The sequence below is a fragment of the Ctenopharyngodon idella genome, chromosome 15 (assembly GCF_019924925.1).
Source record: "Ctenopharyngodon idella isolate HZGC_01 chromosome 15, HZGC01, whole genome shotgun sequence".
Taxonomy (NCBI): Eukaryota; Metazoa; Chordata; class Actinopteri; order Cypriniformes; family Xenocyprididae; genus Ctenopharyngodon; species Ctenopharyngodon idella.
The window spans coordinates 11,161,384-11,188,588 of NC_067234.1; the positions used below are offsets into that span (position 1 = coordinate 11,161,384).

General features: G+C 39.9%; 3 protein-coding genes across 3 annotated transcripts; 2 read left to right on the forward strand and 1 right to left on the reverse strand.

The window, feature by feature from the left end:
- The first annotated feature begins 4,606 nt into the window (after positions 1-4,606).
- Positions 4,607-5,545, forward strand: LOC127495520 (olfactory receptor 52D1-like). Its single transcript, XM_051862435.1, has one exon. The coding sequence runs from the start codon at positions 4,607-4,609 to the stop codon at positions 5,543-5,545; it is 939 nt and encodes a 312-aa protein (XP_051718395.1).
- Positions 5,546-17,226: 11,681 nt separating this feature from the next.
- LOC127495633 (olfactory receptor 142-like) lies at positions 17,227-18,360 on the forward strand. The gene has a single exon (XM_051862578.1). It carries the CDS (start codon positions 17,324-17,326, stop codon positions 18,272-18,274), a length of 951 nt encoding a protein of 316 aa, XP_051718538.1. The 5' UTR covers positions 17,227-17,323; the 3' UTR covers positions 18,275-18,360.
- Positions 18,361-25,397: 7,037 nt separating this feature from the next.
- Positions 25,398-27,042, reverse strand: LOC127495629 (olfactory receptor 52K1-like). Its single transcript, XM_051862574.1, has one exon. The coding sequence runs from the start codon at positions 26,385-26,387 to the stop codon at positions 25,398-25,400; it is 990 nt and encodes a 329-aa protein (XP_051718534.1). The 5' UTR covers positions 26,388-27,042.
- Positions 27,043-27,205: the final 163 nt, after the last annotated feature.

Sequence of the window (27,205 nt, forward strand, 5' to 3'; positions counted from 1 at the left end):
TTTTGCTGAATGTTTATATACATATACAAATGTATACAAAAACAAAAATACAAATATGGGGTAAACTGTAGCAGAGAAAGCAAAAACAAAAATATTAGCTAGCTCATTTAACTCACTGAACTTTTTTCCAGTCCTGTAAAAAAACATAACCCGCTTGCAAATCCAAATGTTTTCCTATTTGCAGGGTGTGTGGTGGTTTAAGCTACATTATGGGGACGAAAATAACCAATGTTGGAAAGCAGAAAAAAAATGTTTTGCACTCTCTTGTTCTTTTGCAGTATGCTGCAGGGTTTCTTCTTCAGCTGCTCTAATTAGATAAGAGAACACAGAACTTTATTATAAGGTGTACCTGTAACGCATGGTGTAGAAAAGTGTGCATAACGAGGGGAATCCGAAAGAACAGTCTTTATCAATCCACAAAACTACATTAATACATTAACCCTTAAATGCATACCTCGGGTCTTTATCGACCCGGGACGTCATTCACTACCCTCCTCCTCATTCATTTTTTAAAGTTAGACATCAACCTTCTTAGTATTCCTCAATCAATTCATTATAAACAATATAACAAGAAAAAAAAAAAAACATAAAATTATACAAGAATGCCTGTTTTCCCATTCATTTTTTTGTAAAAATTGTATAGGGTCATTAATGACCCGAGGTGTGTATCAGTGTATGTATATTTTTTTTTTTTTGCATAACAATAATTGAATATTTGATGATGGAATAAATACAATTCACCTTTATTCAACAAGATGGCAATGTCTGATCCACAATGATGAAGTAATGTTTCATTCAGACAGAAAACGAAAGAATAGGAAGTATCATCAGCAAAACTTGAAATGGCTCAGTGATTTACTGCAGAACAAGTACTGAACGCAATCAAATATGAGTGTCACTGTCACTTGATGATCGATCTGGTGAAGCTGTCAGTGATCAAAATATTGATTTTGAAGATGTTGAAAATGATAGTTTTGAGCCGATGACTGATGGAGATGAGGCCGATGGATGTGGAGCCCTGGGCACAGAGGAAGAGCAGATGGAACCAGGCAATACCGATGTTCCTGGAGGCCGAGGTGGAGCCGCAGCAATGAACGTGCGAGGTGGAGCCATTCTAGCTGGGACTGAGGACCAAGGCAGAGCCTAAGGAAAGGCGAAACCAGACAAAGCCGATGCAGTGGAGAGCACAGTGGACAGCTCGAAGGGATGAGGGAGCCTGGTGGAGCCGTAAGGACAATGGTATCTGGTGAAGCATAGGGAAGGAGGAGCTCAGGCGGAGCCGACAGGTCAATAGACTGAAGTGGAGTGATGGGATCAGTGGCTGGAGGCGGAGCTGGTGGAACCACTTGCCTGGGCAGAGGAAGAGGCAATGGTCTGAAGAGAACCAGAGGAGGTGGGCTGACAGACTGGCTAAGTTTAGAAGAGGAGGTGGGAGAGGGAGGCTGTGTGGGAATTCAGGAGACACAGGAGACTTTGTGCTGGACAGGACCAGTGGAGGCACAGGAGACTTCATGTTGGATGGGCCCAGTGGGGGCACAGGAGACTTTGTGCTGGACAGGACCAACAGGGACAGTAGAAACAGGAAATCATCCTCTTCCAAATCGAAATAATTCCCAGAGGCCAGGCACAACACATCCACAGTGGTGGGGGTGTGGGTGGGGCTTCCCTTCATGCCCTCAAACTCCACAAGCAAACCCACAAGGACAGACGATGTAGCCAGCTCACGCACAGGGTCAGATGTTTCACGAGGGTTGGGCTCCGGGGTGATAGTTGGCTCGGTCCTCTATTCAGGCACTGGCTCATGCATCGCAGCAGGTGCAATCCCCATCTGCGGTGAGCTCTGGCATTTGTTCCATGCAGCAGGGTGATGGCTGACTGGGCTCTGGATATGGATCTGGAACAGAGCCGGTGAAGCCCTCCTCAGAGGGGCAGATGGTGTACGGGGACCTGCAGTTCACCAGCACCCACTCCATGAACTCGGTGAAAGCTCCCTGAGGATCGACACCAGGGAGGCAAGCATGAGCAATGAGCCATCGGGAAATTCCATTAGGCTCACCAACTGGAAAAATCTGTGGGTGTGGTCCTTGAGGCACTGCTCTTCCTGGTCTAGGCAAAGCAGCTGGACTGCTGGTAAGTCTATTTTTACTCTACTGTCTTGCGGCCCAATTCGAGGCTTATCGCAAACAATTTTTGTCCAAAAAATCCTCTATTGTGTGGTGTCATTATGATTATTTAACTGCTCCCAATCGAGACATGTTTGTCTCGATTGGGAGCAATGTTTGATATTTACAACTCTTGATCGGGCTGCTTCTGACATGATACCGGCGATAGCCAATGAGATTGTGCAAGCTTTACCTACTGGATGTTGCGTGCTTCTATAGCTGTAACTTGGCAGCCACATACATGCCACATAAGTGGTATTGAGAAAGAAGATCACCCATATTCCTTTTTTTTTTTTATTTTGTTCTTCACTGTAAAGCAGAACGTGTGACAGGAAAGCCTGCTGACAATGTTGATTGTCCTTTATTTGTTTTTCTTCTGAAGTCACATTTGATCTTGCGAGTCTCTGTGAGATCTTGCGTCACTGTGAAATCGTTCCTGCAGTCAACAGGTGTGTAGTCTTGCAGTCCGGTCGAATCATCTAGTGTGTGTTCAGAGGATTATAATGCAAAAAAAAAAAAAAAAAAATCAGTTGAAACTGTCACTATGTCTGTGGCCTCCCACAGTTTTAAAATCGTTTTTTAAATCGTCTAGTGTGTCCCAGGCCTAAGGGAACTAACTGGCACACACTAGGAAACTAGGTCAGGGAACACATGACAAAACAACCCCTAATCCTAACAATATCCAGACACCTTTTTGGCGGACATTTCCTGATAATTTACAGTTTGCATACTTTTAATATTTATGTATCAAAATAAATAAACGTCAACCATAGTGCAAAAAAGTGTTAACGAGGCAACAATCGGGATTATTCTAAACTATTTACCAAAATGAAATTGTTTTCTATTATTTATTTATTTATTTACAAATTGTTTTTAAAGAAAATGTGGATGATGCTAATTTAAGATAAACTCAGTTTAACCCTGTAAGACCGGATGGAGCGCCTGCGCTCCCATTTGCATGTCTCTCTTTAAGAGCCAATAAAAACTGAACCCATATAGGTAGCACAAAAATTTTTTTTTGCATTCAAAACCAGAGACTTTACGCGTTCAGATGAAGCCTCCCACTTGCTCCTGTTGCATTGCTTTCACCCTCTAATGAGTCTGAGTAATATGCATTTACAACAAAAACAGCACAGCCGCTAACTGAATACAAATATGTAGATTTCACATGCTCATAACTTCATGAAAAATGCACAGATCATAGAAAATGGCACATCATTATTTAAAGCAGATTCTCACGATTAAAATAAACCCAAAATCCTATAATATAATATATTGCGTTGATCACAAGATATTACTCACGGAATGATGTAACATACTTGGCTAAAAACATGTCTCTCATCTTTCCGGGATGCAGTGTGTATCCAATGTTCCCTGAACCATCCATGTTTGTTTTCCAACGTGGAATAACACAAAATAGATATCATTTTAAAGCTTAGAAACTCAGCTTTTTAATGCATCTAATCATTTTGAAAAACTCCCAACGAGTGCTGAGAAGTGCCTCTAAACCAGAGTTTACCACCCGTGGGCGCCATCTGGCTGCGAAAAAATTAATAACACTTTATTTACTATACTTTATGCTATCACCACAAAATTTGAACTAGATGCAGCTCACATATAGGAGAGCATCACCATTCTCTGATCTTATTGCCTTCCTGAGTTATTCCATATCAAATAAAAAAAAAAAAAAAATTATTAATAAAAAAAAATTATAGATATTTCTTGTCTTTTATCAGTGGTTTCTCAACATGAAACTGTCCAAATGTAATGTAATTTATATTTTCTAAAAATTTAAAAAGTGTTCTATCAAATGGTACCTACCTTTTGACTCTACTTGCTACAGTTTTGGAGTTATGAGTCTTTACTTTTGTGTATGTCGCTCAGAAAAAATAACTCTAAAAAAGCCTTCAGGTCTTAAAGGGTTAAACAGGGTACTGCTGCTGTATCATTATTTGTTTATTTGCTTCTTCTTCTTTTTTTCTTCTTCTTTTTTTTTCATAACATTGCATTGCTGACTTCTTTTGCAAGTGAAGCTTTCAGAAACCGGAAATGAATTATGTGAACAGCCACGTTAAAATTCCCTTGTGTTTTTCCTGTATTATAAAATCTGATGCTTCACCAGCTGAACATAATTCGGCTGTTTCTTTCTGATGAAAATCTGTTTTATAATTGGTTATTTTATATTTGGTAGGTTGATACTTTTGTCTTGAAGATTTTGATTTGCTACTGATTGAATTTTGTTCATATTTTTAATGTATGTTTACATAACTGTTTTAAAATAACTTTGCATTGACATCCTGCTCTTTTCAAAACATTAGTGAAAGGTAGTTTTAAAAAACAACAACTCTTCATTACCTTTGCTATATGCATGAAATGCATTTGTGAGTAAGACATATAATTTACAATTTTCTTCAACTGATGTCTCAGAACAGCAAACAAATAATATGGAAAATGGTGCAAATTTTACATACATCAGACTAACTGGTTATCTTAATTTGGATTTCAAGATGAAGTACTTCTTGTTTGCTGTGATAACTGTGTTGTATTCTACAATCATATTTGCCAATAGCTTTCTTATTGGTGTTATTTGTTCAGCAAAAGCCCTTCATAAACCAATGTATCTGTTCCTCTGTAGTTTGTTTGTTAATGAATTGTATGGCAGCACAGCTTTATTTCCTTCCCTTCAAGTTAACCTGATTTTGAATAACAATGAGATTTCTCTTATTTATTGTTACTTACAGATTTTTTGCTTATACACATATGCAATGATTGAATTTTGTAATTTAGCAGTCATGTCTTTTGATAGATTTGTGTCCATCTGTTATCCATTAGAGTATAACAGTATCATGACCCCTTTTAGAGTGGGTGTGTTAATTGCATTGGTGTGGTCATATTGTTTCGTTCAATTCTTAATTCTTTTCTCTTTTAATTCCAACTTACAACTGTGTGGAAACATTATGGACAAAGTATGGTGTGACAATTATTTACTTGTTAAACTTGCTTGTTCAAAAACCTCTTTGAATAATACTTATGGCATTTATGTTAATGTGATGACAGCAATGATCCCACTGACCCTAATTCTTTATTCATATACAAGAATTCTAAGAATATGTTTGAGTTTTACTAAAGAAGCAAAGCAGAAGGCTCTAAGCACATGTGCACCACACATCATTTCACTATTGAACTTTTCTTTGGGCTGCTTCTTTGAAACAATCCAAAGCAGGTTTGATAATATCAGAATGCCAGCTTTGTTACGTGTAATAATTTCAGTCTATTTCTTGATGTTTCAGCCAGTGCTTAGCCCTATTATGTATGGAATAAGACTGAAAAATATTAGACAAGTATGTAAAAACTTGGTTGTATCAAAAGTAGGTATTACATAAAACTTTTTTTATGTAATAATTTTTTTTATTATTATTATTTTTCTGTTTTAATGAACTGTCATTATGGTATTTCAGTGTATTTTTAAAAACATATTTCAGATTTTAACCTAAAGAACATTTATATTATGAAACAAAGAAATGTTAAACTGTGTATGGCACAGATTAAAATTAGTTTCTTTGTTTCTTTATATCAATGTGACAGTGGCATCACAATATTGCTATAAAACAAAATAATTTTTTATTATTATTATTTTTTATCATATTTTAAAATGTTAATTAATGACAATAAATGTTAAGTGTGTTCGCTTTAATGTACATATCTTCTTATAATACCAGTAAGGAACACCATAGTTTAGTAGCACTATGAAAAAAGTATGAAGTAATATAAAGAAGCCAACAGGCCAGTCAAGTGTTTGGAAGGTTGGTTACCAGAGTACCTAAAACAAACTGAAATGAACACTAAACACTGACAATGTAGATTTAAAGCAGCCTAAAATTAAAAGTAAAAGCAGCCTTTCCATGGAGCAGTATGCTTGCAAACAAGTTTCATACTCTTGTGAATAAGATGTGCACATTCAATACAATTAAGCAAACTTGCAGTGTACTTCAAATTTTAAAATTATATATATACAGGTTTTGAAATTAAATCTTTAAGTTACCAACCATTCAGAACTAGCCAAAACAAGAATATCAGAAATAAACCAGATTATCAAAGTCACAGGTTAGATTTGAATATATATTTTTTATTAAATCTGATTCTGAATCATTGTATTGCTTTCAGCTTTACGACACTCACTTTTCGCGGATGCCATTCAAATAAAATAAAATAGAAATAAAAACATCTCAGGTTACGTATGTAACCATGGTTCCCTGAGAACAGGGAACGAGACTCTGCATTCGAAAACGCTATGGGGAACGCCTCCACGTGAACCGGTGTCTGAAAACAATATCAACTCACGACAATCCTTTTGGCCGGCGACAGCCTATGACGTCATCATAGCGCGACCCGGAAGTATATAAAAAGCGCCTAGAGAACCAGTCAGTATCTTTTCGTCTGAAGGGACTGTTCAGCAGGCAGCCCCGATGCATGGCTAGGAAGTGCAGAGTCTCGTTCCCTGTTCTCAGGGAACCATGGTTACATATGTAACCTGAGATGTTCCCTTTCGAAAGGGAACTCAACTCTGCATTCGAAAACGCTATGGGGAACGATATACCCACGCCGCCATGCTTGAGGGGAGCTTAAAGGGCAGGCCTGTGAAGGCCACACACCTAGCACAGCTTGCTTGCTGATAAGCAAGATTCCACAAACATGGAACTCGCTCAGAATGAAGTGAGTTTAACTAGCAGATAAGACTGTAGAGTGCCCACATATTACAGTTTACCTCAACACATTCCAACAAGCAGTGTACTCAGTAAAAACACCTTTTACTCTTTAAGCAAGAGGAGTACAACTTACCCCATCGTGCTCTAGAGGAGGTCCAAACAGAACCTGCGACTTCAGAATGACACGGGTGTCAGCTAGTGGCAGTGTCTATGCACTAAGGGAGCCAAATCTGAGAACCAAAATCTCCAGTGAGGTTGACTAGTTTAGCTCAACCTGAGCACACATTCCAACAGGCAATGTACTCAGTAAAAACACTTTTTACTCTTTAAGCAAGAGGGGTACAAACTTACGCCATCATGCTCTGAAGGAGGTCCAAACAGGACCTGCGACCTCAGAATGACATGGGCGTCAGCCAGTGGCAGTCTAAACTCTAAGGGAGCCAAATCTTAGAACCCAACTATCCAGTGAGGTTAACTAGTTTAACTCAACCTGAGCTAATATTCTCCACACATTCCAACAAGCAGTATACTCAGTAAAAACACTTTTTACTCTTTAAGCAAGAGGAGTACAAACTCACACCATCATGCTCTGAAGGAGGCCCAAACAGGGCCTGTGACTCCAGAAAGACACGTGGCGACAGCTAGAGACAGTGTCTAAGCTCTAAGGGAGCCAAATCTTAGAACCAAACCATCCAGTGAGGTTAACTAGTTTAACTCAACCTGAACTGATCTTATCCACACATTTCAACAAGCAATGTACTCAGTAAAACCACTTTTTTACTCTTAAAGCAAGAGGAGTACAAACTTACGCCATCATGCTCTGAAGGAGGCCCAAACAGGGCCTGCGACTCCAGAAAGACACGTGGCGTCAACTAGTGGCAACGCTAGTTTCCAAGTGAGCAAACTCTAACTGAAACATCTACCAACAAGCCTTGTAATACAACAAGCTATTGTGCTCTGAAGGAGGCCCAAACAGAGCCTTCTACTTCACACAACACGAGTGTCAGCTTGTGGCAGTGTTCAAGCTCTAAGGGAACCATATATGAAAACCAAACTATGTAGTGAGGTTAGCTTTATTAAACTCAACCTGAGCTTATACATTCCAACAGGCAATATACTCAGTAAAAACACTTTTTACCCTTACAGCAAGGGGAGTACAAACTACGTCACCATACTCTAAAGGAGGCCAAAGTCAGGCCTACTACTCCAGAACACATGGGTACTAGCCTGTGGCAGTATTAGAGTTACTGAGCTCACAAAGTGTAGGGCGGGAACCAGAACTAACATATTAAAGTACAATAACCTTAAACAACAAGGGAGTACTATTAATCCAACCCTGAAAAATACAGAGTGGATACTTCACATCAGAAATTCTCACCAAAAACAGATACAATCTGTACTGAACCCTAGGGAACAGGAGCTTTCATAAAAAGCTACAACTATATCACTCAAGCTTGAACATAGTTCAAGGGGTTCAGGTGAAAAACTGAAGTAAAAGTACCACTAGGTAGTTCTGGGGGAGCGGGGCCACAGCAACAAAGTTTCTATTCACATAGTAAAAAGGGGCCTACACCGCCTGAGACAACGGCACCAGGGAGAATTAGCAATAGTCTGCTACCTTAGCTGCTATCTATTTTGCACCTACACCGAAGGGACAATGAGCCTTGGCCTGACAACTCTGATAAGAGGAGGCCAGAGCTAGGAGAACTACACTCACAATAAAGGGGTAGTATAAAGAGGGCATAATTGCTACTAGCAGACCGCCTAAACCCTAGTTCTAGCCTAGGCCAGCTATAGCTGTGGGCCTATAAGGCCAACACATAAGCATAGATCTGCCATATGAACGGTGGCTGCATTATCTGAAGCCAACACATCCAAAAAAGGGGAAAAACAAAGTACTACCCTAATAATATATCGTTACAGCCAACCTAATGGAACTTCAGGGCCCTTAGTTCGCATCCAGGAAACTGATATAAATAAAAACATAAAGAGACCTACCAAGCCAATTTCAGCAGGTCTAACTGATATGCTTACAAACAGACATTGTGTGTAAAGCAAGTTGGAGCCTACCTATATCACAAGATAGTTGCACCCATCTCGTCAGTAGGAGGCATCGACGCATACTCATACTCACTCCATCAACACCAGCGAATTAACCTGCTGATGTTGATGAATGCAAGCCGAATACAGGTCCTTCCATGCCTTCTCGATCTCAGTATGAAGATCAAGAAGGAATGGAAAGCTTATGGCAGCTGGAGGATTATGGCAAAAAAAGGAACCGTTCTACGAACAATCCGCGAGCGGTTTCTTTCTTAACCTGCTCCAGTGGCAGTCGCAGTCTGCCAGAGGCACGTTCCATAATCTCACACAGCTGTACATACGCGGGTGCAGGTTGGCTTTGAGGATTCAGGAGGCTCATCATTTTCATCCTCATCAGCCATCTCCTGCTCTCTTGTTTGGCTTAGAACAAGAGGAGCAACTGCTGCTGAATCTAATGATATCATAGACAACACATCATCATAATCACACAGCTTTCTCCCGTCAGCCGTCGAAGGTTGTGGGGAATTTCACCCCTTCAGAACACCATGATCTAGTCTCTACTCTGCCTCAGCAAAAGTAAGATCTGACCCATTAGGTGCAGCTGCCGGTCCTTCTCCTCTTAAGGAAAAGACCAGAAGAGAGTGGAGCATTTTAAGTAAAACACACTCCAAAAACAAACAGACAGATCCCTCAAGAACTGCCTGTGCATGCTCTTTTGTTCTCATAAAAGACAACGTTATAAATTATGTGTGTGATCAGATGTCCACACTATGGGACACGGATGTACACACTTCCTGAAACATTTGTCAGACATAAATTGTCTTACCTTAATATCGGTTTGATATCGTTTCAAACAGAACAGTCCCTGAAGACGAAAAAGATACTGACTGGTTCTCTAGGTGCTCCTTATATACTTCCAGGTTGTGCTATGATGACGTCATAGGCTGTCGCCGGCCAATAGGATTGTCATGAGTTGATATTGTTTTCAGACACCAGTTCACGCGGAGGCGTTCCCCATAGCGCTTTCGAACGCAGATTTGAGTTCCCTTTCGAAAGGGAACTAAATTTTCAGTGTCACACTTTTATCCAATGAAGATCAGAGGGTAAGATTCACAAGAAAAAGTAGATATTTAATAAACAAAACGTCTCGGTTATATATGTAACCCTTGTTCCCTGAGCAGAAGTGAACCGACGAATTGGGATATTGCATGAGAGCCCAATCATCTTTGAGTGTAAACTAAACGAGCCAATGCACTTTGGTGTGCGAGTTTTGTGTCACGCGACCCGCCCTGCGGTGCAGGTATAAATGCGGAAGCAGGGTGCACTTGCACTCTGTTTTTCATTGAGGAGACGAGCATGTAGCCCATGTTCAGCGGTGGCACAGGAACTGTGCCAATGGGACGTACGTCTCCCTTCCCTCCTTCAGGGAACAAGAGTTACATATGTAACCGAGACGTTCCCTTTCAGTCGGTCATGTTCGACGTACGTCACAGTTACTGCCCCCTTTCAGTGCCCAGCATAAGCCTCAGCATCCCCACTGCACCTTGGGGCAGAAGATGGGACCGGGCTTACGCCAAGAGAGTCTACTGCTGTTCCGCATGACCCAATCAGTAAGACTTGGATAACACTGGGAAAACATGCCCACAGGGGCGCTGCAGAGACCACAACCTACCTGAAGGGAGGTATTACGTGGGAATACACATATGGACTGGCCGTGGGCAGTGCACATACGGAAGTCCCTGGATTGGCTCCAGGCAACAGGGAGAGACACATATGGCAGGGACAGCAGAGCGGACACTGCCGAGGGAAAGACACAGGCTCACCATAGTGAAGCTGCCGTGGAGATATATGCATATGGGACCACCGTAGGGGTCGCGACATATGGCACCCAGCCTAACATAGGCGAGTAACGAGTGCTTGGCCTCGGGACAGACACTCTGCAAAGTCTGAGGCCACAAAGGGTGGCGAAGGAGCTCAACAGGGTTCACCAGCTGGGGAACTCACTGGAGCAATAAGTGTACTTATCCACTCCGAGTGGGGAATGGCACTGCAAGCCAACACAAGAATGGGGGCTCTAGACGTTACTGGCCAAGCACACGGGAAGAAACTGCTTGGAGACAGCCTTTCCCTTCTGCTTGCCTCCGTAACAGATGAAGAACTGGTCTAAGATCCTAAAGCTTTGCGTCCTGTCCATGTACAGGAGCAAAGCACAGATGGGACAGAGCAAAGCCAGGGCTAGATCTACCTCCTCCGAAGGCAGCGCTTGCAGATTCACTACTTGATCTCTAATGGGAGTGGTAGTAACCTTTGGCACATAATCGGGCCAGGGTCTCGAATTCTAGGCACAATTCGTCGACCGAAAATGCATGCAAGTCTACCATCTTGATAGAGGCCAATGCAACCAGGATAACTGTCTTAAGGGACAGAATTTTCAACTCAGCTGATTGCAAAGACCACCACAATCTTCTGGCAGCACCACTGGCTTCAGTGCGTTAGAGAGATTAGGGGCCCCTAACCGTGATCCTCAGGTTTCCCTGCCTACACGCCGAAGTACCACCCTCCTGGTGTCCACCAGAAAAGACTGCAGATCGGGGCATAGGGGAGGGGAAAAGCCGCGGCGCGATTATATGTACACACTGATCGCCTACAATAAGCACACACAGAGAACCAGCCTAGATCGCAAACCTTGTCTAGTCAACACAACAAGCTTTGCTGTGAAAACAGCAGTTGAGAGCTTTAAAGGCTTGAGGCCACTGCTGCAGTGTGCTGTCACTCCAACACCAACTAAACAGAAGATGAGGCTTCCTGAGACTAGTTTTCTTCAACACTTTGAAGAGATCTTAGCAGGAACGAACAAATGCTCGGCTCCAATGCGAAAGAGTGCGAGTGCACCTGCTTCCGCATTTATACCCGCACCACGGGGCGGGTTGCGTGACACAAAGCTCGCACGTCAATGTGCATTGGCTCTTTTAGTTTACACTCGAAGGTGATTGAGCTCTCATGCAATATCCCAATTCGTAGGTTCACTTCTGACATACGCCGAACGTGACCGACTGAAAGGGAACTCAGGTAGCTTCCAAACAGAATGAGACAGCATACATCAAACTTAACACGAAAAATACTGGACAACAACTGAAGAAAACTGAGGGACTGTGCTAGTAAAATGAATCACCATGACAATAGATAATGACAGGAAACTAGAACAAAGGAAACAGGTGACTGAGGAAATACAAACTAAAAGTCCATGAAAATGAAACTACACCAGGGTGGCGAAGATGAAGGTAGCAGCTATGGAGAAGATGATGGGAGGAGAGGCCAGGTGACCAGCCACGATGATAGCCCATGGCAGAGTCGATGGAGGGAGGAGCACCACTGTGCAGGGCGAGAAAAAAAAAAAAAATCTCTATGCTCGGCATGACCAGCAATGAAGGCACAATGTCAGTACAGGGTGATGATATAGTCTTTTTGCTACACAGGACCAGCAAAGATGAGGGCATAGACAATTCAGGGCTTGGCAGAACCAGCGATGATGAGGAGACGGAAGGATCATGGCAGGGCAAGGTGAGTAGTACAACCTCAGATTCCCAATCACTCAGCCAGCTCTCAGTGTCCAACTCCACCAAAACTCCCACTGGCACAGATGTTGCCGGCTCACACACCTGGTCAGACTCACTGCTGGGCTTCGGCTCCAGGGCGATGGTCGGTGCTCTAATCATCACGTCCGTGGTGTGGGGTGATGGTTGGCTGGGCTCTGGGTCCGATGACGTGGACGATGGTGTGGACTGGAGGGAAAGACTCTGCAGACAGTGTAGGATCGCTTCCCTCCATGTTCCTGTCGACATGTCTGGAAGGTCTCTTGTTTGGTGATAGTTTGCCCCAATCCGGAACAGCGATTTCAGGGTCCCGTTATCGAAGGCTGTTCATTGGGCCAGGTGACAAAAATAAATGTAATACTCCACAAAAGAAAGTGCTTCCCTGGCAATGGCATTAAAAGCAGCAGCATAATCCATTCTTGTTTCCGAGGTCCAGTATTCTTTCACACTTTTGTCCAATGAAGATAAAGTAGGTTAGATTCACACGAAAAAGTAAATATTTATTAAACAAAACTCAAGTAGCTTTTAAACAGAACGAGACAGCATGCACAAAACTTAACAGGAACAATACTGGACAACAACAGAAGCAAACTGAGGGACTCAAATACAAAGATGATGAACTAAATGAAGACAGCTGTGCTTGTTAAATTAATCACAATGACAGCAGATAATGGCAGGAAATTAGAACAAAGGAAACAGTAAATACAAAGAAATACAAACTAAAAGTCCATGAAAATGAAACTAACACAACATAATTGTGACACTCTGTGACTTCCTTATAATTGCCTTGAGTTTACCTGCTCGCAGCAAAAAAGAATCTAGGGCGCTTTTTGCCCAAACGTCTTGGACATGCAGCATTTATGAGAACGGGTTGGAAAAAGTGGCCTCTTAATTGTTTCCTAGGGCTCTGGTAGAATGTTAACCGTTGACATGGCAGACGGGAAGCGCTGCACCACAAACATCTCACAGGCAGGCTTATTGCACACTGATCGCGTCATTCTGTATTTGTGTTCTCAAATTAAAGATGGAATCTAATCAATACAAGCAAAAGTTCACTTGATCAGCCTGAGGCTGATTTGGGGTCCTGAAATAGTTTTGACATGCCCTGACATTTGTGCTTTTTTCAGTTGCTTATAAACATATTATTGACAAAAGTATCATTACACTGTACTCTGAATGGGGCTAGGTGAGCTCACAACGGTCTATTCCAGCATGTCTCACCCTCCTGGCAGCAAGGGGATTCCCCAGCTCTATGCACGCTGTGAGACCAAGCACAGCACTGACTGCACTCAGCTGAATGCAGTGCTAACAGCTCGTTAATGTATGACGTTCTCCCTTATGACTAAATGTAGACTCACATAACTATTTTCTCTAAAGAGCTTTCTTCATTAAATTTTATGCCACCTAACACCCCGTTCAATTCCGGGTGCTGGAGACAATGTGTCTGTTAGCACTGGGCCAGCTCAAGTTCCCGCGTCCATGCAACTAATTGCTGTTACAGCAACAAGATAAAACAAACATATATATATACATACATTGCTCTAACCAATTTAACCCCTTGCCACATGGGCCGAGGCCTGGCTGGCCATCCCCGGAGTGTCAAAATGGGTATTGGGTATAATAAAATGAGGTTATGTACTCCAGTTCGCTCAAAGGACTCCGTTATTCAACAGCGTGCTCCTCACCTCAATGAAGAATGAGGACGTTCGCGTCTTGTGCTCCAAAGTGAACGCTATGTTTTGTTCGGGCTGTCCCTAGCTTCCCGCACTTTTACGAAGTGTATGGACATGGCTCTTTCCCCTCTGAGGCAGAAGTCGGCTCTGAGGCATACTGAATTACCTCGACGACTGGCTCGTTCTAGCCCAGTCAGAGGCTGAGCTAGTGTCACACAGATCCCTCCTCCTCAACCACTTAGAGTGTTTGGGACTCAAGGTCAATTTTGCCAAAAAGCTCATGCGAATTTCGCTCCTGGGAACAATTCTCAACTCAACCCAGATGAAGGCTGTAGTCTCGCCAGAATGAGCGCTGGCCAAACAGCAACTTGTGGCAACCTTTATAGTTGGAAATTCTCTGCCACTCAGAGCGTTTCAGAGGGTGCTAGGCCTATTGGGCTCTGCATCGCTGGTACTACAGCTGGGTGTGCTTCGTATGCGCCCCCTACAATTCTGGCTGAAACCCCGAGTTCCATCCCACACCTGGCGTCTCGGACATCTTTGCACCAAGGTGAACCAGACCTGCGTCGCAGCCCTGGCCCCCTGGAAGGACCCCTACTGGTACAAGCAGGGTGTGGCGGTGGGGATGGCGTGCAGAAGAAAAGTCATCTTCACAGATACTTCCAAGACAGGTTGGGGAGCCCTGTGTGACGGCCACCTGGCCTTCAGCACTTGGACGAGCGAGGAAAGTGAGCTGCACATCAACCGCTTGGAAATGCTCGTTCTCAGACCTGTCTCTGCTGCTGTCAGCAGCGCCATTGTTGATTCTCTTGAGACGGGATCTCCTCTCTCAGGTGAATGGAACGATTTGGCACCCCCGGCCCGAGCTGTGGGCCCTGCATGTGTGGCCTTGCATGTGGAGCATGAAGACCCTCCTGCCTTGAGTTCAGCCTAACCTAAGACCGAGACATGGTTATGTTCCTAAGATTCTCTCCACTCCATTCAGAGCACTGGTTGTCACCCTCTCCTCGCTTCCTCTTTCTCAGGATGATCAGGAGTTAAATTTGCTCCGCCCTGTCAGAGCCCTGAGAACCTACATTGACCGTTCCACCTCATTTAGACAGTCGGAACTGCTCTTTGCTTCAGAGGCCGCACCAAAGGTCACCCGTTCACGAAGCCAAGGCTATCTAGATGGATAGTTGACGCAATAGCGCTTGCCTATTCCTCTTTAGGACTGCAATGTCCTATCGGAGTTAGGGCACACTCCACGAGAGGCATGGTCTCCTCTTGGGCCTGGTCCAGTGGTGTGTCTATTGCAGAGATTTGTGCGGCGGCTGGCTGGGCCTTGCCATCCACTTTCATCAGGTTCTACAACCTAGAAGTCCCTGCATTACAGGCACAGGCGCTTTCTGTGTAAACTCTCACCACGAAGCTGCACTGTCCGTGGACTTCTTCCTTTGCCGCGCCGCCATTGGTGCGTTTACTTTAACTTCACAAACCAATGGTCATGTTGTTTCACTTGCGTGATTAAAAAAGGTTTCAGAAATTGGAGAAAAAGGAGTTGTCCCCATATGCGTCTAGCCAAAGGCATACGACTCATTCCATATCTAAGGGAACCAAGGTTACGTAAGTAACCGAGTATGATATTTTTTCCTCTATTGAAAAGTCATAGAAATGCTATCATGAATTTTATTTGTTGTAGTTTCCGTTTGTCACGAATGTGGCTCCCTCGGCCCTTCCTCCGGACCACCGGAGGGAGCCATCACCGGAATACTGATCAGTTCTCATTCGGACTACGTTTCCCATGGGCCCTCATTCCTGGGACTGATTGCACACACACCTGCACCGCATCTCACTCACACTATTTAAGACACACACACACACACACTCACACATCGCGAAGTCTTGATTTGCCTTGGTGATCATTTCTGAGCGTTTTTCTGTGGACTGTTTACCTGTTATCGATTGGACTGTTTATGCCCTGCGACCCTTTGCTGCCTACCCTGATCTTTGCCTGTTTCCTGGACTGTGATTGTTTTGCTGCCTGCCCTGATCCTTGCATGTACCCTGATTCTGTTTGTCTGCCGCCTGCCTCGACCATTGCCTGTCCCTGTTTATGCCTCTGCCTTTGCCCTGTCTATTCTGTAAGTCCTTTTAATAAAATAGCTGCAAATGGATCCACATTCTGTCGACCCATCATTACACCGTTATACCATTATAGAAGTATACACAACTATGAAGACCATTTCTGAGTTCTTGAAATATGAAATCCTTGTAATTAAATATCATTATGTATACAATTGCATATTGCACCACAATTATATAAAGTCCATCTTATACACAAATTATTTTGTACTTTGTTATTGAATCAGTAAACAAGAAATAGAGATTTGCACACAGATTTCATTGATTGACTGAATCTTAAACCCACTGCCCATATTTAATCAAAGAAACAAATTTGATTGGTTGGTTGATTATTAAAATTAAATGTTTAGTTATATTTGGCACATTGAATGAAGTACAAGGAAAGAAGAAACGAAAATGTTGGACAATGCATTTAACATACAGTAACACTAATTTTTAAAACTTGAGTTAAACTATAGTTAAAGTAATGATACAGCAAGTTATTTTTATTTTATTTTTTTAATTTAATGAACATTATTACATTTGTGATTTGATTCTTTCATTGACAAGTGAAGCTCAGAGACCCAAAATTAATTATGTGAACATCCACGTCAACATTCCCTTGTGTGTTTGTCTTGTATTATAAATTCAGATGCTTCACCAGCAAAACATAATTCAACTCTGATTCTTATATGTCTGTTTCCAAAAAGTTATTTTATATTTGCTAGGTTGATCATTTTGATTGCAGATTTTGACTAGCTACAGGTTTTTGTTCTGGTCATATGTTCAATGTAGGTTTACTTGACATGTTTTGAAATAACATTCTATTGACAATCTGCTCTCTTCAAAGCATCTAATTTCAATGATAATCATCCATTGTCTGTGCAGGTCACACACATGCTGTTTCATTAATGATTGTAATTTCTCTTTATTTACAGGTGCTAATTTGGATAAGTTTCAACTTTGATTCAGATGGCATCTACATCTACAGTATATGCTGATTATCTGATCAACTGTTAAATATTTGATGTTAATATCTGTCATCCATGGGTAATTTATCTCATTTTACAACCATTATATTGGCTGGTTACATTGATATTGGGAATATTAAGTATTTATGTTTCATTGTCTTGATCCTGTTGTTTGTTGCAATCATAGTGGCAAATCAATTAATTATTGGAGTAATATGTAAGGAGAAGTCCCTGCATGAACCTATGTATGTTTTTTTATGCAGTTTGTCTGTAAATGAACTTTATGGCTGCATTGCTTTATTCCCATCCCTTCTAAGTAATATGCTACTGTCAAAGATCCCAGAAGTTTCACTCACCCTTTGTCACGCTCAGATATTTGCTTTGTACACTTATGCATCAGTAGAATTCTGTAATTTAGCAATCATGTCTTATGACAGGTATGTAGCCATCTGTTACCCGTTAGAATATCACAGAATCATGTCTCCTGCCAGGACAGTTACATTGATTGCTCTGGGGTGGTCATTATCAATTATAAAATTCTCCATTACTTTATCAGTGAATGTACAGCTAAAGTTGTGTGGAAATGTATTGGACAAAGTATGGTGTGACAACTACATGCTTGTAAAACTGGCATGCTCAGACACCACAGTAAACAATATCTCTGGCATAATTGGTACCACCATGACCATTGTTGCTCCTCTGGCATTAATTTTGTTCTCATATACAAAAATTTTAAGAGTCTGCATAAAGTCCACACGAGAAAAGTCCCAAAAAGCTTTAAGCACATGTACTCCCCACATTGTCTCTCTGGTGAATTTCTCCATTGGCTGTTCATTTGAAGTGATCCAAAGCAGATTTGAAAAGGTGCCTGTGCCTCCTGTACTACGTGTGATTCTTTCAATTTATTTTCTGATGTGTCCGCCACTCATCAATCCTATCATGTATGGTATGAGACTTTCTAAAATAAAAAGGGCACTTAAAAAAATTATTTACCCCAGGAACCATATAAAACCTGTATCACAATAGTGTGTAAAATTGTTCATTGTCACCGTTCAGGTAGAAAAATAAGTCATGTGCTTAAAAAAAAAAAAAAAAAGAAAGAAAGAAAGAAATGTTGCATGTGTACAAAAAACTGTTGTTTGTATTTGTCCAAATAAGATTATCTTATAAAATAAAATTAAGAACCTGTGGAATTATGTTTAATATCTGTTAAAAGGACCAATTAACTCCCTAAAATATGTTTTCTTTTTCATTAGCATTATAGTGCTTCTGATTCTTATCTTGCTTCTCTGAAATTAATAAAAAAAAAAAAGAAATGTTATTTTTGCTTCTCATTGTTTCACTAATGTGTCTTTTCAACAGAACAAACGATATAATCTATCTGTCTATCTATCTTTTAAATGTATTTATTTATTTATTTTGTATTATTTATTTATTTTATTATTTATATATGCTGATAGCCTCAACTGAATGCATTGACACATAATGTTCTCATAAAAATGCTGCTCCCCCATATTTTGTGCAAACAAACAAATGACCTAAATGAATAAGCTTTACATTGAGCTGAGTTATTAAAGTTTTTATTCACGCTAGTAGCCTACTGGTTTCAAAAGGTGCATTTTTTAAACTTAATAATCATCGCACAGCAGATGATCACCGTTTTCAATCATTTCAGCACATTTTCAATTTAAGTACAAAATACAAAACAACAAATTATCCTTTTCACTACACTTAAGTGTTTCATCTATCTTTCATTCTCAGTAACTTCTTTTCATGATGCTTACTATTAATATCAGTCTAGATGCTTACTTTTCATTAGCATCTTTTCTCATTCAGTTTAATACATTTGTCTGTTAATCCAACTGCATTTGCATGGTTAATGGTTCATTTAATCAGTACATCTATAGATTTCTATATGAATTCTATAGAACAGAGAACATGTTTGCAATTCCTGAAATGGACAAGCAAATATATATATATATATATATATATATATATATTTTGTTTACAAAAGTCCCTTTCAATTTAAAAGTCTCTTGCGACTCATTTACTCATAGTTTGCTGCCATCTAATGGCGTATTAATGTAACTTTTACTCAATCCATATTACACACTAATAGACCCTTTCTAAATGCCAAATACAATTTTTTTTTTTTTTTTTATATAAAATAATATTTTTGGAACAACAATATTTAAATTAACAATAACAGCCATTATAAATGACAACAGGAAATAAACACAATTGTACAATTCAGTCAAATGTACAAAAGCAGTGCTCTACAGGATGTAAGTTGAATATAGCCTTAATATTAAATTATTAAATTTAACATAGCCCAATTCGATTTGCTCAGGAACAACAAGTAATTGATTAATAAGACCAAAGATTGCCCATTTTATGTACCCAAAATGAATTATATCTCATGTTTAACACTATAAGAGCCAGTGGCAAATCCGTAAAGCACTGGTCGAGATGAAGCTGTTCTTGGTGGGTACAAGAGCACTGAACAGCTGCTGACGGCCTGGAGCTCGCATCTCCGAAAACGTCTAAACAAATTGTAAAAGAGTTTCAATGATTAAATATAAGTCACATATTTCAGGTCTAAACAATAACATTCTTGCCTAAAAACTCTTAAAACTACAGTTCGTGGTACAAGTATAGTATTTGTAAAAAATATGGTGGATTTTCTCGGCTGCCATGACAGTTGCTTCAAGCAGAGTGATACAAACAGTGGAAAGGTTGAAGTGCTTTTATCACTAGAATATTGCACAGCTCTCAGCCAGTCAGATTCGAGAACCAGAAAGAACTGTTGTATGTATGTATATACAGGTGCTGGTCATATAATTAGAATATCGTGAAAAAGTTCATTTTTTTATTGTAAATTATTTTTAAAAAATGAAACTTTCATATATTCTAGATTCCCTACATGTAAAGTAAAACATTTCAAAAGTTTTTTTTTTTTTAATTTGTTGATTAGAGCGTACAGCTCATGAAAGTCCAAAATCCAGTATCTCAAAATATTAGAATATTTACATTTGAGTTTGATTAAATGACCATCCCTACAGTATAAATTCCGGGTATCTTTTGTTCTTTGAAACCACACTAATGGGGAAGACTGCTGACTTGGCTATGGTCCAGGAGACAATCATTGACACCCTCCACAAAGAGAGTAAGTCACAGAAGGTCATTACTGAATGGGGTGGCTGTTTACAGAGTGTATATCAAAGCATATTAAATGCAAAGTTGACTGGAAGGAAGAAATTGGGTAGGCAAAGGTGCACAAGCAACAGGGATGACCCCAAGCTTGAGAATACTGTCAAGTAAAGCCAATTCAAACACTTGGGAGAGCTTCACAATGAGTAGAATGAAGCCGGAGTCAGCGCATCAAGAGTCACCACACTCAGACAACTAAGGGAAAAGGACTACCAAGCCACTTCTGAACCAGAGACAACATCAGAAGCATCTTACCTGGGCTAAGGAGAAAAAGAACTGGACAGTGAACAGTGGTCGAAAGTCCTCTTTTCAGATAAAAGTAAATTTTGCATTTCATATTGAAATCATGGTCCCAGAGTATGAAGGAAGACTGGAGAGGCACAGAATCCAAGCTGCTTGAAGCCTAGTGTGAAGTTTCTGAAGTCAATAATGATTTGGGGGGGCGTGACGTCTGCTGGTGTTGGTCCATTGTGTTTTATCAAGTGCAAAGTCAATGCAGCCATCTTCCAGGAGATTTTGGAGCACTTTATGCTTCCATCTGCTGACAAGCTTTATGGAGATGCTGATTTCCTTTTCCAGCAGGACTTTAGCACCTGCCCACAGTGCAAAAACCACTTCCAAGTGGTTTGCTGAGCATGATATTACTGTGCTTTATTGGCCAGCCAATATGCCTGACCTGAATCTATGGGATATTTTCAAGAGAAAGATGAGAAACAGTCGATCCAACAATATACAGATGATCTGAAGGCTCAATAGTGCCTCAGCAGTGCCACAGGCTGATCACTTCCATGCCACACTTCACTGATGCTGTAATTTGTGCTAGGAGCAAGTCATTTGCTGTAATATGTCCTGCCGATCAAGTATTGAGTGCACAAAAGAACATACTTTAAAGAACTTGAACTTTTCTGTTTTGCAAATCCATTTTTTGATTGATCTTAGGAAATATTCTAATATTTTGAAATACTGGATTTTGGACTTTCATGAGCTGTACACTCTAATCATCAAAATTTAAAAAAAAAAACTTTTGAAATGTTTTACTTTACATGTAGGGAATCTAGAATATATGAAAGTTTCATTTTTAAAAATAATTTATAATAAAAAAATGAACTTTTTGATGATATTTTAATTATATGACCAGCACCTGTATATATAGTAATCGTCGACTATTCAGAGTCACCCCTAATATATTAGGGGTGACTCTGAATAGTCGACGATTCGAAGCTTCGATAGGAGGAGTCTGATTCGACTACCAATCTCACAGTCGAATCTTCGCAGAGGTGTTATGAGACGAGATATGGGGGTGCTCAGTATCTGATTTTACATAGACCTACCGGTTCTCTCCCAATAGGTTAATATATAGCCTATTATGATAATGCTGTAAATAAAAAATGTGAAAAGAAAGAAGCTTTTAATAAATATTAAAAGTTTAATGTGCATGAATAAATCCAACCACCCCGTGACAGATTTAAGTTTCACTTTCAAGATCCATGACCGACAGAGGAGCATCTTGGGATTAAATCTTTAACAATGTCTGGGATAAGAAAATCTAAAGTGCAGAATTGGATGCACTTTGAAATGGTAAAAGATGATCCAAAAAACGTATATGCAAGTTGTGCCAACAGCTCATGTCTTACCACTCAACGGACACAGGCAGATCGCGTGAAAGACTGGATTTTTTTTCTCTCAATCAGGTAGGGTACAAGTAATTTCAAAACATTTCAGCCAGTTCTAATTAGATTTATGGATGCTGTGAACATGTTTAGCTAAAAAGACTGCCACCAGTTCAGCGTTTATTGTCTTTGCAGTTAAAAAGACAAAGTTGACAATTCTGGCTACACTTTCGTTATTTAAATAATTTCTTTAACTTTAATTTATTTATTGATCACTCTGGGTTATCTAATTTAACTATTTGTGGCTTGTGTTTTGAATATATGTTCCCCTGCACTTTAGGCATTTTGCACTTGTGACTTGATTATGACTATTTGGTTTTTCAAAATTATTTTTATTTATTAGAATGGTATATTCTGTTCTAATTCAATGCTGTAAATTAATTGTTGATTGTTTTTTGGTGCATCGATGTTGCGCTGTAGATTAGTTAGGCTAAAGCTTGCTCGCACTGGCAATTTAGCCGATATAATTTAATTTGCTGACATGCGAAATGCATATCTATCTGCAGTGTGGCCCTTCTGCAGTTATTTATATATATTTTTATAGTTTATTGATCCAAAATATTTTTATTCATTTTCTTCTATATCTTTGTGTGGTGTTCTGTACATTGTGGCTGTGAATGTTTATCCACATTGCCTTTTATTTCAGTTTAAAAAAGATAAAAATCACTGTCAGTTTTGTCTATCACTTGACAGCAGTTTGGTCACTTTATTAGAAAGTTGTTTCTCTGTGCTGTGTGTGAAAGAAAATAAAAGTTGTCTTAAGGCCCGATAGGCCTTACTTCATTTTCCGCATTCCGCTCCATCTTGTGCACAGTTGAGCACGCAAGCCTTTCAAAGTAGCCTGTAACGTTACTCCTTTGGCCTTAAGCTCGGAAAGAGTTCGTGAGCACTATCTAGTGGACTATCAGTTGAATATATGCAATCTGATTCGACTATGTAAATCCGTAGTCGGGGACACCCCTAATATATATGTAACCCCTCTACCCAGGTCCTACTCGCCCCGCTCTGCGCAGGCCTCGAACCTGGGTCTCCGGCGTGGGAATTGGACGCTCTAACAAGGAGGCTAAAGGCTGCAACCTCTAGTGTCAGTCGCTAGAGCATCTCTTGAGATCAGAGGAGTGAGGTTTACTCACAGAGCAACTACTAGCTGGCCTCCGTTACACTCACCCCCCTAAACCTCACTCCCATCCGGGTCACGGCACCAATGTAACCCCTCTACCCAGGTCCTACTCGCCCCGCTCTGCGCGGGCCTCAAACCTGGGTCTCCGGCGTGGGAGTCGGATGCTCTAACAAAAAGGATAAAGGCTGCAACCCCTAGCAACAGTCGCTAGAGCATCTCTTGGGATCGCTGTGCGAATAAACCTCACTCCTCTGATCTCAAGAGATGCTCTAGTGACTGACACTAGGGGTTGCAGCCTTTAGCCTCCTTGTTAGAGCGTCCGACTCCCACGCCGGAGGCCCGCGCAGAGCGGGGCGTTTCCGCGTCCCCCATCAATGACTGTAACCATAAGATTAATCAGAGATACATCAGAAGGAGAGAGACAGATTAGGCACATAGTCTAAATGTTGATTCAAAATACAGACATTTTACATTTACTAAATTGACAGCATACTCTGTTCTAGCGTGAAAACTCATGGCCATGTCATTTCTTTATCACATCTTTTGATAACACTCTGGATAGATATCATTGCAAACATTACATTTTATGTAATTTATGTGCGTTATGTAATGAAAATGTATTTTCCAATATAGCAACTGTAGCCAGTATTACTGTAACATCTTTGACTCAGCAACAAGGGTGATTTGAAATCTTGCATTGTTAACTACTGAACTAACTGATTGTTCAAGTACTAAATAAGATATAAGATCATACAGTTGTGTTTTGGTGATTAAACCAAATTTCTGATTGTATGTTTCCATAATCTTGTATTTTAAAACAATGACGAGAACATGTCACTAAGTGTCAAACAATGTATTCAGATGAGGCTATCAGTGTGTGAGCATGAGGCACAAGTTAACATGGGCACATTGGCATCATGAAACATTAGGGATCAGAGAAGCTTGTTTGAAGATCAAGATCCATACAATTTTTTGTTGTAGAATAGCTCAACTTCCGCTCCAATGTGGCGTGGATTGTGTTTTGATGGCCGAGTTCGAATCCCGTAACAAGCATGACATTATAAGCATTATTTTTGTTGTTGTTGTTAAACATACTTCTGCCATTAAAGGAAATTACATCAATTATGTTTTATCTTTACAAGGATACCAACATCATTTAGTAAGAAAGTTTTATTGTGATGAACACATTGCACAGGGTTTTTCCGAATTGGCCAGCTTCTCACACTTACATGTATAAAAGCAGGCTTTTTTTTTTTTTTTTTTTTTTGAGCAACTGAGAAGGTGTCCCCTTGGGAGTTAGTGTCCTATACCAATTGCATCATTCACATATAGTATAGGCAGCAGCTAAGATTAAGATGTGCTTAAGATGGTTAAAATGCTCAACCACTGGTCTTAATCATCTGACAGGAAAAATTATCAGCCAAACGCAGTTCAAACTCTGTACTTATAACTTAAGTAATTCTAGTCTGTGCACATGGTCACAGTTTAGATCATGAATGCAATGACATTAGGACAATTATGAAAATTATGTTTCTTATGATAAAAAAAATGTGTTCGTTGTTCTATGGTCATATTGTTTACTCCTGCTGCCAGAGCCCCTTCAGATTTTTGCGCCAAGTGCATTTAAAGTGCACCTTCCCAAAACAGCATTTGTTCCTTTGATAATAATGTTACACAATTATTGTACCTAAAACAAAATGTTAATCAGTGAGTTAATACACTACACACACTTATTTGACACACACAGAGAAAAAAAGCAGTTAGAGTAAATCTGTAAAGAATTGTTTAGCATCCTTTTTCTTCATCTGTGTAAATAGGTGCGTTCTCTCCTGAATAAAAATGTGAAAAACATTTTATACATATATATATATATATATATATATATAAAAGAGAAGGAATCTGTATGTGTATACATAAACATGCAGTTGCATTTATAAGATGGCTGCAACATCAATGTGATAAAATAATCACACTATGTCTTTATGTTCTTAAATTCAAGGTCATTTAAAGGGGATTATTTGCAGTGACCAATGTATATATAAGATTCATGTAAATATCAGTTACACATACACAATTTCAGATACCAACTCTAAAGTCATGAAACAATATACAAAACGACATTCAAATGTGTTCATATAGGCCTTGCCATTTATTTAGTAGAAATAAAAACTGCATCATTACACCTTTGTTCAGTCTTTAAATTAAAACCAAGTGCAAATATTTTTCTTTGTAACATTTTTGTGAGGCTATTGCTGATCTCCTTTGTTCTAATTCCATAAATAAGTGGATGTAGAAGTGGAGGGATCAGGATAAAATGAATCGACATAAACACATTAACTTCTTTTGAAAGACCGAAATTAAATCGATTGTATATCACAGAAAAAAGAGAGGCCAATGAAAAATTAATAAAAGTAATCAAATGTGGTGTGCATGTTTTTAGAGCCTTCTTTTGGGCGTTTACTGATGCATTCAAAGAGACAAATAATATCCGCACATATGATAAGATGACAAAGATTAGAGGTAGAACAACAAAAGCAATTACCAGACAAATGCCGTACAGATCTCCCCAGGTATTTTTGGCACAGGAGAGATTAACAACGGCCAAATTGTCACAAAACAACTTGTTTATTGTATACCTGCACATAGGCAACCTCGATGTAAGATACACCTGTACAGCTAAAGAGCAAAAAGGAACACAGTACACAATGAAAAGCAGAAGTCTAATTTTAGCCGGAGTCATGATATTGTGGTATTGTAGAGGCTTGCAAATTGAAACATACCTGTCATATGCCATAAGTGTCAGTATTGCATAAGCACATGTTGCATAAACATTAATAAAAAATACTTGAAGAATACAGTCAGTATACAGTATATCTTTCATATCATCAACAAGATTCTCCATTATTTTAGGAAGTACAGCAGATGATCCGATTAGTCCATTAATAGCCAGGTTGAATAAAAATATGTACATGGGCTTATGGAGAGATGTGTCCAAGCAGATCACCAGCATCAGTGTTATATTTGCAAAAACAGTTGTAAGATAGACTGCAAGAGAGATTACAAAAGCTCCATAATTAAGTGCACCAGGTGGTCCATAATTGGTAAAAATCAGAGTGATGTTCAAACTTGGCAGAATCATTTTTCCTGTTGAAGAGAAAAAAAAAAAGGCAGACTTTTTGTCTTCTTAGGATCTGAGCTGCTGCACTGAGCTTTATACTGCTTTATTCTACAAGGCCCACCTCCAGTGGATGTCATCTGCTTAAAGGCCCTACTCCCATTTATAAAGTAATAATATAAATATTGAAAGACAGGGTAAAAAACAATACAATATTTTGTTATGTTACATACTGTTCTGGACCCAAATGTCCAGTTTCAACATATTTCATATAATCTAGTGCTCTAAACATGAACTAGCACCTTGTATGCACACATATTTCATCATGTCTTCTTCAAATGAAATGTATATGTGCAAATAAGGACACTGATTCAGCCTTACGTCTGATCATAATCGCGATGACGATGAATTATTCTGATAGACAGAAGACCATGTAGACCAAAAAAAAAAAAAAAAATCATTTGTTCAGAGACTGTAGTGTTTGTACGTGATGAGAATATTAGACCTTTTAAATGTTATTCCATGTTTGTCCCTCATTTTTTGTCATAGGATTATTATTTTAAAACACGTCACGATGCCCTCAACTCAATTTTTTCCTCCACTCATGTTAATAGTCATTATTCTGTACAATGAGTGTGTTGTAGCTCTGTTTTTTATTGGTTGTTGTCTCCCCTCTTCCCCTTCTCTACACTCCCACTTTTTCCACAGCTTTACACACCCATTTCTCAAGACTTTTTCCAGCTCTGTGGTGTGAATGACCAGGCTAAAATTGTAATTGCATTAGGCCTAGTCCATATGTACACAGGTATTTTTATAAACAGAGTTTTTCCTCCTTCGCTTAA

What these genes read in the sequence shown, in the direction of transcription:
- LOC127495520 (XM_051862435.1), top strand. Translation starts at nt 4,607, where the DNA reads ATGGAAAATGGTGCAAATTTTACATACATCAGACTAACTGGTTATCTT.
- LOC127495633 (XM_051862578.1), top strand. Translation starts at nt 17,324, where the DNA reads ATGGGTAATTTATCTCATTTTACAACCATTATATTGGCTGGTTACATT.
- LOC127495629 (XM_051862574.1), bottom strand. Translation starts at nt 26,387, where the DNA reads ATGATTCTGCCAAGTTTGAACATCACTCTGATTTTTACCAATTATGGA.